The 19308-nt window shown below is 43.0% G+C and overlaps 1 protein-coding gene across 2 annotated transcripts in view; it reads right to left on the bottom strand.

Annotated features, from left to right (window-relative positions):
• Positions 1-18789, bottom strand: part of LOC129696750 (zinc finger SWIM domain-containing protein 6) — a 187680-nt gene extending 168891 nt beyond the window's left edge. Inside the window, exon 1 of one of the 2 annotated variants that reach the window (XM_055634904.1) lies at positions 18334-18789. In XM_055634904.1, coding sequence (XP_055490879.1) covers positions 18334-18703 — 370 coding nt within the window. In that variant the 5' untranslated portion in view covers positions 18704-18789. The remainder of the gene's footprint in view (positions 1-18333) is intronic. The other variant, XM_055634895.1, reaches the window with a different exon arrangement.
• Between the last annotated feature and the right edge of the window lie 519 nt (positions 18790-19308).

The following is a 19308-nucleotide window of genomic DNA, read 5'->3' as shown; positions in this document are numbered from 1 at the left end:
TACCCTTTATTCTAGTTTATGTTTAGTGACTTGAATCTCCTGTTACTACTTTAATTATTTTTGCATTTCACAAACTTGCCTGCACAGTTGCTTTTCACCTCGGACTGTTTGGTGGGTATCTCTTGTTTTCAAGAGAGAGTTAGATTTCGCTCTTAGGGCTAAGGGAAGCAAGGGATAGGGGGAAAAAGCCAGAACGGGGTACAGATTTTGGATGATCAGCCATGATCATACTGAATGGCTGGCTCGAAGGGCGGAATGGCCTACTCCTGCACCTATTTTCTATGTTTCTATAGTCTATAGTAATGTTCTGCCTTTTAGTGATTTTTCCTACAAATCACCCTTCTTCAGTTATCATTGTTTTTTTGAATCAATATTGCCACATATCAAAAAAAATTATTTCCTCTAATGTGCTTTACAAATATGAATGTTGAGTGCCATTCCTACCCATCTTTAAACCATGACCACATACACCACACACCTTTCCTTGTCTTTAGTTCATCATCTTTATTGTCTAGACTCCTTGCATTAAAATATAAACAATTAAACATTAATAAACATCTGTGTCCCTTTTCCTGCACCGTTCATTTCCTGTCATCCACCTTCAGAATGCTGCCTTCCCTAAACCTTACCTTCTGCATTCCAATTTTTCCTCTTGAAATGCTGTCAAGTTTCTATGCTCAACAGACTAATTTAAACTCATCACAAAAATAATATCAAACCTCCCTAGAAGAGATATTAATTCAAAGATATACAAAAATGCTGGAGAAACTCAGCGGGTGCAGCAGCATCTATGGAACGAAGGAAATAGGCAACGTTTCGGGCTGAAACCGTTCTTCAGAACTTTTCCAGCATCTGCAGTTCCTTCTTAAACACAGATATTAATTCAAACTGTGCTTAGATTACATATTCAACATATATAGCTCCACAGAATCTGTCCCATCCCAAGAATCTAAAGCCTCATTGCTGTAACATTCCTTTCACCAGTCATTTGTGCTATTCACCCTCTGTACACCATGGCACACATTTCCAGCAATAATCCGCAGATTACATTTTATATTTAAATTTCCTAGCAATACGAGGCTATGCCTATTCTCGGAGTGATCCTATCAAACCTATTCCCCCAAATTTCCACATTACCCATTCTCTTTGGCATGTCCATCGACACCATCCCAATTCTCCTACCACCCACCTACACCAGAGGTATTTTATGGTAGCCAATTAGCAAATATTTGGGATGCAGAAGGATATGTATGGAGTTACGGGTAGAATGCGAGATTTTCCACATGGGCAACACCAGAGATCAGTATCAAACCAAGAACTGCTGAAACTGTGAGGCTCCAAAGGCAATGCAAGCTCTGCACATTCAGCACCGGACGGGAGAATCCAACCTGGCTCCCTGGAGCAGACAGCTCTCCTGCTTTTTAATGTCATTCCTCGCTCCATATATGTTATCTGCCTGCTGGACCTCATCAATCTTCAATACAATGGTATCAGGACCACATCTAGCTGTTCATTCTTAATGCTTAGGATTTCTCAGTCATTCGTGACAGTCGCAAAGCAATATGCCATCCTGGTATCACACGGTAGGCCATAGAAACACTATAATTCTCTATCATTACAGCTCTGCAGTTCCATCTACCTGGAGCCAGTGCTACCGAGTCACCTGCATGTGTGTTTGGTTTAGATGCAGAGGTTAAGTGAAAAAACAATATTTTGTATGCTATCCAGTTGTTTCATTTGCAGCTAATAGTCAAAACAGATTACATACCATGGCTCAGACAGACCTGCTCAACTGGATGCCACAATCTACATCTGCTAAACTTCAGTTGGCAATAATCTCATTGCAGAGCCCAGGCTGCATTGCTGGTGGTATAGTTTTCAGATCAGATCTTCAACGAAAAAGGACCTTAACACGACCTTGATTCGTATGAAGAGAGTCAAATGCAAGACATTAAGAATGAGGGTAGACTGCTTATGACCCAAATAATTAATAAAAACAGATTATCTAATCACTGTCACATGCCATTTGTGGAACCTAACTATATGCAAAGTGGCTGCTTTTTCTACAACTCATCAAACTACTTTGTTAATCATTGTGCTTTGGGATGTCCCATGGATATGAACGATCCCATTGTTTTCATACTGGCAGGTCTCTATTCCCACTTAGCGCAGGCTTCAACTGTTGCAACATTAGATTACCATGTCACCATGCATCCTGGAAAGAGAAAAGCCAGCATGTCATAAGCGGATAGGAAGAAATGTTTACATACGGACTTTTAAGTCAAGAAATGTATTAGATCAGGGTGAAGGTTGAAACTTTTTAAGACTTTGTTTGAAAGAAAGATGGCTAAATTAAAGCCTACTTTAAGCTGCAGCCTAAAGTTTGTGTTCCCAAGGGCATCGTTTTATAGCACAAATGTCAGTTCTTAATTTTAGCTTTTAGAGATTCTGTTCTGTATGTTAAAGTGTTAAGTGATCAGTCTAAACCTCCCAGTGTACTTAAAATATATTTCCTTCAATATTTCCTACAAAGTTAGTATTAAAAATCTAAATACATGGCAATTTCAGGGTAAGTCATATTAATAAACTTATGATGGTTCCCAATTTAAGGGCAAATTCAGGACCCCAAAGGAGCAGTAATTCTTCAATTGGTACGATTGTAAAATTCAGATTTATACTTTGTTCGAATCTATATTAGAATTTGAAAAATCATTTAATTTCATCTGCATTCATGTTGTATTTGTGTTTACTGCACTCAAGCAGTGGTTTCAATCACCTCAAATTGCCCCTGCTGGTAATGCAATCAGCATCTACCAATACTTTGTTCTGGTATTAATGCCATTCAAAATACTCTACCTAGACAGAACAAGTTTGACAAGACAGAATCTATAACTGCATCACTGGGACCTCCTCCACTCCTTAAACAAAAAAAAGTTGAAATGATTAATCGAAAAAAATAAACTGCAAAATGGATTCCAGAAATACCGGTGGAAGCTCGATAATCCAAAATAATGTGTTTTGTTCAGTAACTTTAATGCTGTGGCTCAATCTATAACTTGAAAATCGGCAATCTAATGGAGAAACCTTATTGAAATTCCAATGATTGCTTTTGCCTTTGAAAACAGAACTGGAGAAAGCAAGCCCCTGGAGCCCAAATTCTAACTGACAAACTTCTATAATAGCTGCATTTATCCTGAGGAATGAATTTTATGTTTAAACTTGTTCCTGGCATACACAGGTCCATGGTGCAAATCTGTAGTAAAACTGATAATATATAGCAGTCTTTCAGAGGGTTTCAGTCTTTCAGATAGTATGCTTAGCGATGATCTATTTGGTCCAATTAATCTGTGGGTCACTGAAGAGGACTACAAGTGGCAATTCTAACATATAAGCAATTCAATAGGTGATGTCAGGCCAAACTGCACAATGAAAGCAATTCATAGCAGTGTGGTTTGATCCTAGGTGAACAAATATAACCAATAATCACATTGATCAAAACCACATTGCATTAACAAGGTCTTCCTCCTTTACCATAAGAAAAATTATGGGAAAAAATCTGACCAAAGAACAGACCTTCAAGAACTTTAGGAAGTTCCATGGTATTTTCCAGTCACTTAAATTTTATCTATAGTCACTGGTGAATTATAATGAAATGCAGCATCCAATCTCCACACCACATAATCCTATTAACAGCAATTGACCAAACAATCTGTTTCAGTGACTGAAAGATAAATATTAGCCAGGATATTAAGAATCACCACACTGCTTGCTTTATTTAAAAAAACATTTTAAGTTGTGCTGTGGGATCTTTTATGTCAATTTTGATGGCCAGAGCAGACCTCTGTTTAACATTCTATCCCAGACACATCACCTCCTTCATCCTCACTGAAGTAACAGCCTGAATTATTTGTTCAAGTCTCTGGAGTCGGACTTGATCCCCCAACCTTTTGATTCAAGAGGCACAAGGATGACAACTAATCCAGGCCTAGTCAAGATGTTCATCAGTAAAATTTCAAAGAAAGAAATGTGTAATTAAATGTTTTGCTTTCTTTAAGCAATATCATTGGACAGGCAGCATGCATTTTTATTGCTTGTTGTTGCTTATAGGGAAGTACATGGAGAAGGGTGATGCAGTTAAGGCAGTAAGTCTTGTGTGCCTTGAATTAACCAGAAATACTCACATACGACCTTCATCTTTGTAAAATGATTGGTTCAGTATTACATGTGATTGACACTCAATCACATCCAACTCTGAACCTGATCTTGGTTGACCTCAGCCCACTGACTATGAAGACTGAAGAGATAGAAATTGATTTTTGAGAGTGCACACTAAAGCATATTAAAAACCGAATTTTAAAAGGTCTTTTCATCAAAGATCTGAAAAGGAACGCATGTCTATTATTGGAAATATAATTGTTAATTTCAAGATTCATGTTAAGTGACGCTATTACCAAAATATCCCATTGAAAGAGTTATACGTACTTGTATCAACCACGGAACCTTGCATTGTAATATTTTTAAAAACAACATTGACAATAATATATTGTGTTACCAAATACCCACTCACTAATAACAGACCGTTAAACTGAATGATGTAGACAGTTGTGTGAAACAATACATTGGAGGTATTTAGAAAATACTAGAAGTGGAAAGAAAATAGCTGGTATTAGTAAGGAACCATGCCTTATTTGTACTGCTAATGCTGTGCACAGGGCAATATATTCACAATATCGAGATAGTCCAATCTTCAGTTGAAAATCTAATGGCAAATGCTGGAATATTCAGCAAATACTACAGAATTTCTTCTTCCAGTTCCTTTAGGAGAATTATAAAGATCGATGGGCAAGTTCCTGTGGTTGGTTGGGACTGAAAGCAACTTAAATTTCATACTGCTTATGTTCCCATGGCTCACATTGGCATTTGTACTGCTTGCATCAGGCATTTTCTTGCTGGTACCGTACATTGGCCTGCATTGACCAATTTTCACCTGTGGGCAGTTGAGGCAGTGTTTGTAGAGAAAGAAGCACAAGCAGTTATACGAGCAAAACAAACAAAATAAAACCTCACTGCACTTATTCCCCTATCAAAAGAGAGGGGGGGGGGGGGGTAAGAATTTGATTAGTTCCTTCGATACAGCGTCAATAGTTTTTATTGTCATATATCCTTAAATGGAATAATGAAATCTTACTTGCAGCAGCACAATTACAATGTAAACATAGAATTCTGTAAAACACCACAATAACCCAAAAAGTTTGGTATATACAAAAAACAAACAATAGTAGTGCAAAGACAAAAACAATGTCCCTCAAGTCCCTGTAATTCAGATTTGGATGTTGGGTGTTACCGAACATTACAGTGACAAATTTAAAATAAAATTTTAATTGAATATGTCTGAATATTACCAATACATTGATTTACAACAGTGACTAATTCACATTTCAACTTAGGTTGGTTAAATAGCCCCTCAATAACAGTTCCAGTTCCAAATAAGGTGTTCCACACCAGGGCATCGGAGATGTCCTCATTCTTCAGGGAACGGGGGTTTCCCTCTTCTACTATAGATGAAGCTCTCACCAGTGTCTCTTCTAGACCCCGTAACTCTGCTCTCACTACCGCCCCCCCCCCACCCCCCACCACTTGTCCTCACCTTACACCCTACCAGCTGTCACATACAACAAATAATCCTCCGGCATTTTCGCCACCTTCAATGGGTTCCCTCCAGTGGCTACATCTTCCCGTCTGCTTTCCACAGAGACCGCTCCCTCCGTAACTCCCTGGTCAATTCGTCCCTTCCCACCCATAGCACTTTCCCTTGCAACTGCAGGAAATGCTACACTTGTCGTTTTACCTCCCCCCTCGACTCCATTCAAAGACCCAAGCAGTCTTTCCAGGTGCGGCAGAGGTTCACTTGCACCTCCGCAAACCTCATCTATTGCATCCGCTGCTCTACGTGTCAGCTGCTCTACATCGGTGAGACCAAGTGTAGGCTTGACGATCACTTCGCCCAACACCTCTGCTCGGTTCGCAATAACCAACCTGATTTCCCGGTGGCTCAGCACTTCAACTCCCACTCCCATTTTGAATCCGACCTTTCTAGCCAGGGCCTCCTCCATAGCCAGAGTGAGGTCCACCGTAAATTGGAGGAGCAGCACCTCAAATTTCGCTTGGGCAGTTTACACCCCCAGTGGTATGAACATTGACTTCTCCAATTTCAGGTAGTCCCTGCTTTCTCCTCCCCTTTCCAGCTCTCCCTCAGCCCACTGTCTCCACCTCTTCCTTTCTTCTTCCCGCCCCCCCCACCCCCTCATCAGTCTGAAGAAGGGCCTCGACACGAAACGTCGCCCATTTCCTTCGCTCCATAGATTTCCTTCGCTGAGTTTCTCCAGCATTTTTGTCTACCTTCGATTTTCCAGCATCTGTAGATCCTTCTTAAACATTTCCTCAATTTCAGCTGCATCTTTAGGCTATGACTTTGCCACATCCCTAGCCTCCCTAAGCAATGGGACAGATTGAAAAGAAAATACTATTTTAGTATTTGTATACAAACCGCCTTTGTATTTTGGACCAAATCAGTCTTCCACATTGCAGGTAAAGTAATTGACATTTTAACCAGAAGGTGTCCAGGTTATTTTCTGGTAAATCTATTCTGCAGTCCATTCTGGGGTAATACATTCTATAAAGATGTGATGCCGAGAGTAATTTCACAGCAATTACACATGTTTTCATTAGAACTTTATACAGCTGTTGTTGAAAAACTTCTACCCATATGTATTTCAGGTGCAGCAGTCAACATTCCATTCATCTTCTTGAATATTTTATACATTAAGATATTTTGTACATGAATCCTATCTCTTTGAACCTCTCTTGCTAGCTTTTCCACCTTTTAGAAAGTACTTGGTCCTATCTTTTCTGAAAATATGGTGGATGACCTCTCGTATGGCTGCACCAAAATTCACGTGCCACAGAACTGGCCACTTATTCAGAAGCTTGAAAGTGTGTAACAGACTTAAGAATGGCTGTTACCCCCATTCTTCTTATAGACAATAGGTGCAGGAGTAGGCCATATGGCCCTTCAATCTGATCATCCACAATCAGTACCCCTTAGCCCCCCCAATTTTGCTATATTCATTTTCGGTTGGAGTTTATGAGACATTGTAAAATGCCTCAGGAAGTACATTTAAATAATTCACAGATATTCACCCATACACAACTAGTCAATCAGACCCATCGAGGATGATTTAACCCACACAAAGTTGCACTGGCTCTCCTCAATCAGACCAAAATTTAAGGGTGTTCAATGAATGCATCATTAATTACAACCTGTACAATTTGCCTGACGACAGACATTAAGGCAGGACAAATTTTCTTTGGCTTGCTTTTTAGTGTAATGTCTTGTTTAATTTGAATCTAGTAGAGCAGCCCATGAATAAGAGTGGCAATTTTAGCAAGAGCATTTTGTCATCATCCCAAAACACATACAGGAAACCATCAGGTCATTCTTCAGACCCATCATCTTCATCACTGGTACTTTGCTGATGTTGATACTGGCATGTCTCCAACAGCGATTCAATACAAGGTTCAACTAGCGATCCTCAACATCTACCACTAAAAGGACAATGTATTTAATTTTTTTTTTTTAAAAAGCTTTCATTGCTCGATCATCTCTTTATTCTCTTAACTTTTGACATCCTTTGCAGCTTTCCTTTCACAGCTCTGATTGTCTTACCATCTTTTGCTACCTTTATATCTCTCCTAGTCACTAGAATTCATGCTGGTGTTTCCCCTTTCCCATGCTCTGTTTATATCGTGAACCATGACATTTAGTTAACAAAAAACAGGATTGCCTCTAGAGGCATACTAGTTCTTCAGAACGCCAAATTTCTTTTTGTATGCCTTTTACTCGTGTATTTCTTCAGGGCTCGAAATTAGTGGTTGCCCGGGTGCCATTGACCACCCAAAGTGCTTCCGGGCAACCTAAACAACGACTCATTTTGCCCGACTTGGCACGCAGATACTGGCTTATACCGATAGACACAAATAAACTGGAGGAACTCCGCGGGTCAGGCAGCATGTCTGGAGAATAGGAACGCAACTTTCGTGTCAGCGGCGGTTGTATTGAAAGATATAGGTGCGTGGTGACGAAGGGTCGCAACGGCCACCGAACAGCGGGCAACAGCGGCTCCACCGCGGCGGCGGAAGGAGGCCTCCCTCTCCCTCAAAGCGTACTAGGTGTTTGAAAGCGCCGTTGACGGATTTGCAAGCAGCAGCCGCTATCGCCCTGATAACGGCCGCTGCTTGCAAATCCGCCAACGGTGCTTTCAAAACAACCCCTCTCGCACGCCGAGGCCGGGAGAGAGAGAGAGAGAGAGAGAGGGAAGGAGGTCTCCTTCCGCCGCCTGAAGCAGCTGCACCAAAGATCCTATAGCTATAGGATCTTTGAGCTGCACCGCTCGGCCTCGCACCTTCCTGTTGGCTGGAGGAGAGGAGGCGGTGGAGAGGAGATCCCAACCGCCACCCCCTTTGGCGGTGGCACTTTGGCGTTGGACACGGACGGCCAAGACAGTGGGGCGATGTTGTCCGAAGAGCGCTGACCTTCCCGACCTGCTAATTCACCTGCCTTAATCCATCCATCACGCACCAATTGCCTTCTCACCCCGCCCCCCCGCCATCTATCCACCCCGCACTGATTCACACACGCCCTGACCCTATTGTGCTTCATGGTCTTCAGAGTGAACATTGACTATGTTTGCTTATGGAATGCAATCAAATGTGTTTTAATTCCCAATGTTATTATTTGTTTTGACACCTTTAAACATATTACCAAAAGAACATTTGCTGCATTTATGTCCTTTGGCCATCTCTTGTCAGTTAGTGTAATGTTTAACCTGTCAGATGGGTAGAGTCTGTTTTAACAGCTATTATCATAAAATACCTTTAGAAATTTCCTTGCAACCTGTATATTTTGTTATGGATAAATTATGTGGGAAGCGAGAGTGTTTCTGTGCCAATAGCAATAACGACCCATGCTATGGCCATGTCATGGTAATTTTCAGTCCTTCACAGAAAATATGCTTGCATCAATCTGTAGTGTGTATGGTTAAGCATATATGTTACCATGGTCCAGGATTTATTGACACAGGTTGATCATACGCTGAAAAATCCAAACACATTTTTGTTTGGAAGTGGAAAGAACCAATAGAAATTGCATTAATTGCAATGTGTAAAAAGAGTTGAGATACTGTATTATAATTTTGCTGCATGTCATTGTGTTCACATGGACTCCCCCACCTGCAAGCTTGCATTTGAATTCGCCTTTTTACTTGACAACTTCTCTCTCACTCAGCACATCACCTTTCCCACCCATGACAAAGGCCACATCCTTGACCTGGACTACTCCACAAATCAACCGGTACTCGACCTCCATCCATGCCTCTTCCCCCTCTTTGATCATAAGCTTATACGGTTCACCATCCCTTCTCCGACACCTTGCCTCCACTTCCTCCGAGAAATCACCTTCCGTAATCTAAAATCCATTGATCCCCACCATCTCTCTGACCTGCTCTCCACCACTCTCCCCCTGGACTCAGCCCCCATCTCACCTGATGATCTCACAAACCATCTCAACTCCACCTTGTCTACCTCCCTTAACACTATGGCCCCTCTCAAAACAAGAACCGTAATTTTCAACACATCTTCACCCTGGTACACACCTGCACTTCGTAAACTGAAACAGACTGGTCGCCGACTTGAACGACTCACAAAGAAATCATCTCTCACAGTCCACCTTGAAGCTTACAAACTCCACATCACTGATTACAAAGATGCCCTCATTGCTGCAAAATCTGCCTACCTCTCCTCCATATTCACTGACCCCTGCCTAAACCACAGAACCCTCTTCTCCACAGTGGGCAACCTCCTCAAGCCTCGAGCCAACACTCTCCCTACCTCTACTCCGGATCTCTGCAACTCATTCCTCCACTTTTTCGCTGATAAAATCAGCACCATCTACCAATCTTTATCCCCTGTACCCGACTCCCCAGCATCTACTCCACCACCTACCAAGGTCCTTTCAACATCTCCACTGACCTCCTTACCCCTCCTCCACACTGCTTCCTCTCCCAGTTTAACCTGGTCACCCCTACTGAAATCTCCAAACTCATCAGCTCTTCCAAACCCACTACCTGCTCCCTCGACCCTGTCCCCACCCCCCTGCTGAAGTCCTGCCTCCCCGTTCTCTGCCCCTACCTCATTAATCTCTTCAACTCCTCATTGTCCCAAGGAATTGTCCCCATCCGCTTTCAAAACTGCTGCTGTCACACCAATCTTAAAGATACCTGGTCTTGATCCCTCCTCTCTCATTAATTATCGCCCAATCTCAAACCTCCCCTTTCTTTCAAAAACCCTGGAGCGTATTGTTGCGTCGCAACTTCATTCCCACCTCCTTGCGTATAACCTACTTGAACCCCTCCAATCTGGCTTTCGACCCCTCCATAGCACAGAAACTGCTCTCCTCAAAGTCCTCAACAACCTCCTCACCTCTGCTGACACTGGTTCCCTCAACATCCTCATCCTCCTCGACCCGAGCGCAGCCTTTGACACAGTGAACCATAACATCCTGCTCACCAGACTCAAAGACCTTGGTATTGAAGGCTCTGCACTCAACTGGCTCCGTTCCTACCTTTCCAACAGATCCCACTTCATCTCTCTCCACAACCACACCTCTGCTACAGCCACAGTCACTCAAGGCGTTCCCCAAGGCTCCGTACTCGGCCCCCTCCTCTTCATCATCTACATCCTCCCCCTTGGTCAGATACTCCGCCACTTCAACCTGGACTTCCACTGTTACGCCGATGACACCCAGATCTACCTCTACACCAAATCCCCCCACAACCGCCCCCTCTCCCATATCAACTCCTGTTTGTCAGCTATAAAAATCTGGATGCAACATAACTTCCTCAAACTCAACAGCAATAAGACAGAATTCCTCCTCATAGGCTCCAAAGCGACACTCAGCAAAATCAATAACCCCACTCTCACCATCGACGGCACCACTGTCTCCCCATCTCCGCAACCTTGGCGTGATCTTTGATTCCACCCTCTCCCTTGAGCCTCACACCCGCCATGTCATTAAAACCTCCTTCTTTCATCTCCGCAACATCGCCAAACTCAGACCCTCTCTCACACCTCCCGCTGCTGAAAGACTCATCCATGCCTTCATCTCCTCCCGACTAGACTATTGCAACTCACTTCTCCTTGGCATCAGCTCCACCTACATCAACCGACTCCAACTGGTCCAGAACACAGCCGCCCGACTCATCACCCACACCAAATCCTGGCATCACATCACTCCAGTCCTCAAACAACTTCACTGGCTTCCCATCTCTCACCGGATCACCTACAAAATCCTGATCCTCACCTACAAAGCCCTCCACCATCTGGCCCCCCCATATCTCACTGACCTCCTCTCCCCCTACCAACCCTCACGGTCCCTCAGATCCACATCAGCCGGTCTCCTCTCCATCCACAAGTCCAACCTCCGCAGTTTTGGGGACAGAGCCTTCTCCAGGGCAGCTCCCAGGCTCTGGAACTCCCTCCCCCAACCAACTGATCTGCAATTCCGTGTCCCTCACCATCTTCCAGTCCCGCCTCAAGACCCATCTCTTCACCTCTGCCTATCCTTAGCCCCACGTCCCCCTCCCTTTTCATCTGTGCATTAATTGCCTCATATTGTGTTTTGAATTGTATTCTGTCTTTACTTTGTGTACTAGTCATGTCTCTACTATTTATTTCATTCCCCTTACATGTTTTTCCTCTACCTGCTAAATTTTTGTACGGTGTCCTTGAGACTCTTGAAAGGTGCCCATAAATAAAATTTATTATTATTATTATTATTGTGGTATATATCATGTCTTGATTGGTGAATAAGTTTAGTTTGTGAGTTATTTGAAGCAGAAATAATATGTGAATGTAGACAAAAGTGCTGGAGAAACTCAGTGGATGTGGCAGCATCTATGGAGCGAAGGAAATAGGCAACGTTTCGGGCCAAAACCCTTCTTCAGACTGAGGCCACGTTTCAGGCCGAAACCCATATTTCCTTCGCTCCATAGATGCTGCTGCACCCGCTGAGTTTCTCCAGCACTTTTGTCTACCTTTGATTTTCCAGCATCTGCAGTTCCTTCTTGAACATGTTATGTGAATGCTTCATTGAGCATAATTCCGACTGGTAACTACGCACTTCATCCGAGCACATTATCGCACGCGTCATGAAAACCGTCTTAAATGACCACCTAAACTGTCATTTGGCAACCTAAAAAGCTGCCATGTGTATGTACTCTTATTTTGCCCATTTGCACCTTTCCCAATTTACCACGAACAATATCTCATTGCATTTGCCTTATGCCAATCTAGAATCCTAGTAACTAATGCCTTTCTTCCTTGCAAAGAGAAAACAGCAAATCAAATTTCGACTACTTTTGGATAAATTCTCATGCACTATTAGGTCATCAAATCTGGCTCATTACTAAATCACACATAGCTTGTGACTTTGTTCCAGAAAATTATCCCATACATTTAAATTAATTATTTTTCAGGCCAGTTGGCTTGCTGCAATCTATGCTACAAGTGAAAATCCTTCATTAAAAGTAAATTGCCTTTTCCACATAGTATCTTAATCTCCTATTTTGTATATTCCATCACTTAATTCTATTTTTTTTTAAGTTTAGTGATACAGCGCGGAAACAGACCCTTCGGCCCACCGGGTGCACATTTACCAGCGATCCCCGCATAATAACACTATCCCACACACACTAGGGACAATTTACACTTATACCAAGTCAATTAACCTACAAACCTGCACGTCTTTGGAGTGTGGGAGGAATCCGACGATCTCAGAGAAAACCCACGTAGATCATGGGGAGAACGTGCAAACTCCATACAGACAGCACCCGTAGTCAGGGTCGAGCCCGGGTCCCTGACGCTGCAAGCGCTGTAAGGCAGCAACCCTACCGCTGCACCACCGTGCTGGGGGTCTGTACACAAACTCAACTATACACTTAAATTCTCACAGAAATTACACCATTCAAACCTCATATCTCATAACGTTATCTTCACAGACTAAAAAAACCACAAGAGTCAGTCCCGTGCTCCCTCCTGGTGTTTTACCATAAATACTTCCGAAGTGAAAGAGAAAAAATATTTATGCTGTGAAGCCTGCTCTAACTTGAGCAAAATTTCATAAACAGCACCCTCCCCAACAGATGGTATCAAATCGGCAGGCAGTGAATCTGCTTTTATTTTGTATTCAAGTAAACACAAAATGATTTCCAAAACATTCGTATTCAGTTCTTGTAAAAACTGAAATCCTAATCTGTCATTCCAGCCCCATTACAGAATACTGGCTTTGTTTGTCATAGCTTTTATTTTCTAAGAGATATTTATTTTTCTTAGATTGCTCCTGTCACAATGTTCTTACGTCTATTTTTCAATATCAACACAAAGCATTTTACTTACATAATTGCCATTCCTCCCAAAGAAAAATGGCAGAGCTCTTGTTTCTGGCTTGCCAAGATTAGATAAAATTCCTCACTTGAAATCGTCAGAGACCATTTTCGAACAAATAGTCGAAGTCTATGCAATCTCAAAGTCTCCAGTACATTAGATCTATAAAGGCAATTACCAATGAAAATGCATTGACAGTCCCACATTAAAAAACATAAAAACATACACTGAAATTGAATTTTAGATGGACACCTTTTGTTTTATTTATATCTAGAAGATTGAAACAACTTTCTCAATTACGCTTTAATATTATTCACAATATCCATGTCAGGCAATCACTTGAAAAACAGATCACAAAGTACAAGGATCGAATGGGTAATTTGATATAAAAGTTGGAAAGATAACAATAAACCATATGCTAACCTTTTTCTACTTTTGAAACAGAGGTGATTGCTGAAAAGAGGTTATTTGCCTAAAATATTAAATATGTTAATAATATTAAACAACCTCTGTAAGCACAAGAGATATCAAATAGGTTTGTCTGACTCGAATAACGAGCATTAATATCCAAGTTGGCACTCTCATGCAACACCAGACTGCTGCTTTATCAGAGCTGTCACATTTCAAAACTCTTAAGCCAAGGTCCCGTCTTCCCTCTTGGTGGATACAAAAGATCCCAGGGCATCACACTGAAGAACAGGGGAGTTATCCTTGATGACCTTGCCAATATTTATCCTACAATCACCAGCACTCAAATAAATTATCTGCTATTAGCTCAACATTGTGTATGGGTGTTACCAACCCCCCCCCCCCCCCCCCCCCCCCCCCCCCCCCCCCCCCCCCCCCCCCCCCCCCCCCCCCCCCCCCCCCCCCCCCCCCCCCCCCCCCCCCCCCCCCCCCCCCCCCCCCCCCCCCCCCCCCCCCCATACTGGCCACTGCATTTCCCATAACAATAGTCACACTTAAAAGACTTCATTGGCTACAAGTCGTTTTGAGATTGTGAATGATGCTTCAATTCCATCTGTCTTGTCCCAGTATAAATTGGAATATTTAAAATTTACAGCTTGTGTACACATGAAAATAAATATGGAAATTAATTTAGTACAATGCAAGTTTAATTGATGCAACTAATGAATGATGTGCTAATTAGATGGTAGAAGATATCTATTGCAATAGGATTTTTGAGTGTTGAACATCCTTTGTAAGCTTAAAACATAATAAACATAATAAACATGAAAGGATAATAATCTTCATGATAAGCATTACTAAATTAAGGGTGTAAATAATTTGCCAAGTTAAAATTGGCAATGATTTATAGTATCTCAATAAACCCAAAACTTTCATGCCAGAGATTATCCTCAAGAAAATATGAAAATTAGAAAGGCAGTATTTAACTTAAATGGGCAGAGGATGAAAATTTCAAAAGAGATTTAGAATGTTATGGCAGTCATAGAAAGTGTCTTCAATGCTTATGAGAAATATGTGTAAAACAACTTTTGATTACCAGCAGATTCATGACGTACACTTATGGAGTTTGTCAAAACTCTGGCTTCAGCACGTCTGAAATATGCAGCACTCTCCAAGCTTTTTTTACATTATTAGAGTTGTAACAATAATGACTCGGATGAACAGCCAACCATCAACTACCCAGCAGCAAATCTAGAGTCCATAAGCAGACATAGGTCTTGAGCCTCCAGCTGCAAACAGCAGCATAGTAAATGAACAACTCATGACTACATTGGAGACACAAGAGACTGCAGATGCCGAAATCTCAAGCAACAAAATTGCACTGAAGCATCTATGGAGGGAAATGAACAGATAATGTTCTGGTTCAGGACCCTTCTTCCTAATCATTTTAGGACAAACAAATATGAAAAAGCTGCACCTCGAGTAGTTTATTATTTAGATTAGTTCAGTTTATTGTCACGTGTACCGAGGTACAGTGAAAACCTTTTTGGTTGCATGCTATTCAGTCAGCGGAAAGACAATGCATGATTACAATCAAGCCTTCCACAGATACAGGATAAAGGGAATAACATTTAGTGCAAGATAAAGTTCAGTAAAGTCCAAAGTCTAAGGGTCTCCAATGAGGTCGATGATAGGTCGGGACCGCTTTCTAGTTGGTTATAGGTTGGCTCAGTTGCCTGATACCAGCTGGGAAGAATTTGCCCCCGATTCTGGATGTATGCGTTTTCATACTTCTGTACTTCTTGTCTGATGGGAAAGGGAAGAAGAGGGAGTGTCTAGGGTGAGACTCATCCTTGATTATGCCGGTGGCCTTGCTGAGGCAGCATGAAATGTAGATGGAGTCAATGGAAGGGAGGTTGGTTTGCATGACCCATCGAATACAATGACTGATGAACCCATGAAAACCTGTTTCTCAAAGTTATGCTATATGTCATTGTCAGGCAAAAGAGACAGCTACAGAGCTGCCGAGTGACATTTAAGTCAGAAGGCTTTGATAACAAAGAATCTGGGTTTTTTTTTAAACTTCCGTTTGTAATTAGTTGATATTTTACCCATTGACTAAAAATGATTGCCAGAAATGAACAGAGTAGTGTTTTCTAAAATAAACTTGATGACCCGGTAAACAATGATGTATTTTACAAGCATTGCAAAACTACCAAGTTGTTACAGTTTTACAGCAAAACTGCAGTGTGACCAGTAACACCCAAAATCAATGTCAAGTATTCCTTTAAAATGAGTACTGCTAAATGTCCTTTTCCTGTGGGCTTTAAAAAATACAACAGATACTTTTGTTAATTCACATGATATTTCTGAAATTTGTTTCAACACAGTTCCACATAGTACCTGATCAAATCAATGTGACCATTTCACATTGTCATGCCAAACTGTTTTTCTTGACAACAGGAGAAACTTGAATTTCCCCCCTTCAGTTCATTTCCTTGCTTCCGGTTAAAGCTGTACCACTTTGTCTATGCTATCGCAACTCTTGCCGAGTACACATTTGAATGCAACGCCAGCCTAGGCTGTCTTCATCAATTATGACCTCTTCAACCAAAATGGATCATATTTAATTGTGTACTTCAGCGAGGAGACGGAAATAAAAAGCCAATCTTAATACTTCACCATCATCCGGGAGATCATAGGCCAGGCATATGAATTAGGAGGCAGCCAGCATAATGCTTAAAATTTTCCAGGCAGGCATCAATTTTGAAATAAAAAAAGCTACGTGTGTATTTACTAATAATCTTTCACTCCAAACTACAGTACGTCCCTCTTCAAACACATACTTCAGCTGGAGCCGAGCAGTCCCTATGGCAGAGCCACTGAAACCAAAAGCTGCTCTGATCCTGCAGGAATTCTTCTCCTCTGAAAATTCTTTAAAACCCTTGACATCGCTCTTGTTGAAAGCTACTAAAGCTTGCCTGTGTCTCCTGGAAGATTGCATCTTTTATTTATCGCCCCTTGGCTTATTTTCAGTGAATTCCTGGCTAAATGCAATCAGCCAAGAACCCTCCCTGTACGCACTCCTGTCATTCTTGATCGGTTGCATGCGGAGAATCAAGCGCAAAAGAAAGCTCAAAGCCAACTGAACCGGCCACCACTTCATTTTTTTTTTAAAGAAACCGATTTATTTTCGAAAAGGAAAACGTCAGGTCCAAAGAAAAGTCGACGTGCATGCTGGTATGTTAGTAACAAAAAATAAATACAACTGAGATAGAGAGAAAATCACAGCAGACACAGATTGGGCGAAAACCCCTTTAGGCGGAAGGGCACTGCACCCAACGAGCACTGGAAAATAAATGATCCTGCAGAAAAATCACGTTTGCAGGCTGCTTTAAAATTCAAATTAACCGCAGACTAAGGTGGAACGATTAAAGACAGCCAGCCACTGAAACAGAGGAAAGTAAGTGATCGTATGTGGAGGAAGGAAGACATATTTCGGGTGGAAGCTCAAATCTGTTGAGACGCTTGGTCACCCGATCTCCTTTTCCCTTTGGATGGATCCACTCTCAGTTCTTGATGGTATGAAAGGATCGCCCCAGCCAGTCTGTCACTGCCCTCCACATATATCTATCTATCTCTCCAATGTCTTTAACAGGCATTGAAGAAAGCTCCATTGTCCGACGGTGGAGGGTGACAGAAACAGAAGGGAACAAATAATAAACATGAAAATGGGAACAAAGTAACGAGGCGGTGGGAAGGGAATGCCTGTCGGCTATTTGATATGCGCAATTGGCAAATATAACCACGGTCGCTTCCAACAAAAGTAACTCGCCCACACCTTATCATGCATTTCAGAGAGCGAGAAAAAACATAAAATAAAAACCTCTCTTTGTCGTCACGATTGCCAATCATTTAGAAAGAATACACTGGACCCTGCTCCTGCTAAAATTTAATGTGCAAGGTTACGGGGCCGCCGTCTTTTTTTTCCGGGGAGGAATTTGGAGTTCAAAGCCCTTCTCTTTGCCTATAAAACACCCGCACACACGCAACATGACACATGCACTGCACATTTCAAAACAATATATTTAACAAATATAAAAACAGTGCTGCAAAACAGGACGCCATCTTTTTTGAAACAGATCGGAGGAAAAAAAAATTCTTTGTAGCCACAGAACATTTCAAACAATCTTCCACCAACTCGTGCGGGGTGTTAAAGGGGCGCGACGCGCTGAATGACAGGGTTAAAATCCAACGCTGTCCCGAGCCATCGAGCCGTCCTTTGCAAATAAAGGGTGTATTGTGTACACTTCTTCACCTGGCTTGCTCTTTAAATTCCTGACGTGGGCACATAATGCATTCTCCTCTTCACTTTGAGGTCTGATTAAAAAGAGAGGGGGGGGGGGGGGAGGGAGAGGGAACACTTACCGACTTGAAGGACATTGTCCACACAGCCGCTTTCAAGGAGTGCGATGCCCCGTTTAAAGGGCAGTCGGCTCTCGTCGTCCCCGCCGTCTTCGGCCGAATAATTGAATGAGGAATACATGCAAATCTCCCGTTCATTCCTCGGGAAGGACCAGTAGACGATTCGCCTCTGCACGGGCTCCGGGATGCGGGTGAATCGTTCTTCCACTTGCTGGAAAGGCCACTTCTCCGCCACCTTCCTGGCGCTAATGTCCAGTAGCGACTCCGGCTTGTAGGTTTTGCCGGCCGGGGCCGCCCTCAGCGGCGTCTTGGAAGGATTAAAGCCGGGCCTGCAGCAGAGCCGCTTTGCGGGTGGCTGACCGCGGTCCGCCATACTGCCTCGCTTCGCTACTGTTACATTGAAACGGAAGTTATGTACATTATAAGAGAGCCTTTATCTGTTTACAATGAGGGCGCGCCTCGGCGCCGCAAAAAAGGATAGGCGCTCCATACATGGAAATACCGGGCGGGAGGGCTGTCCTTGGACGCCGGCTAATCCGCCCCTGATCCACCCGTAAAAGGAGCTTCTGCCCGTGTAGAGCGGGAGAGGCCGGGCCGGAACACAGCGGTCAGCGCCCCCGATCCCTTCGCCAATGGGCGGCCTGGCTCTACAAGGAGAGGTGGGCAGGGCCGTTCCCCAGCGTCAGCTCTCTGGTTCCCATGGCACGCCCCTGCTTCCAGGCTAGAGGGAGGGAGGACGTACAGTAATAACGGGAGAGACAATGAACAGCTGGAGAGAGGCGGCGCGACCGGGCCGGACAGCGTCTGGGGGGGGGGACATCTGTGCAGGGGAGGAGCGAGGTGGGCAGCATTTGAGGAGGAAGGAAGACGAGCAACACCAGGGAAGAAGCGAGGTGGGCAGCAGTTGGATAAAGAGGAATGTGTAGGTAACTGCAGATGCTGGTTTGCACTGAAGATAGACACAACATGCTGGGGCAG

This window comes from Leucoraja erinacea, chromosome 1 (assembly GCF_028641065.1).
Source record: "Leucoraja erinacea ecotype New England chromosome 1, Leri_hhj_1, whole genome shotgun sequence".
NCBI classification, from domain to species: domain Eukaryota; kingdom Metazoa; phylum Chordata; class Chondrichthyes; order Rajiformes; family Rajidae; genus Leucoraja; species Leucoraja erinaceus.
Note: the sequence above shows the minus strand (reverse complement) of the source record. Positions and strands in the feature narration are given on the sequence as shown.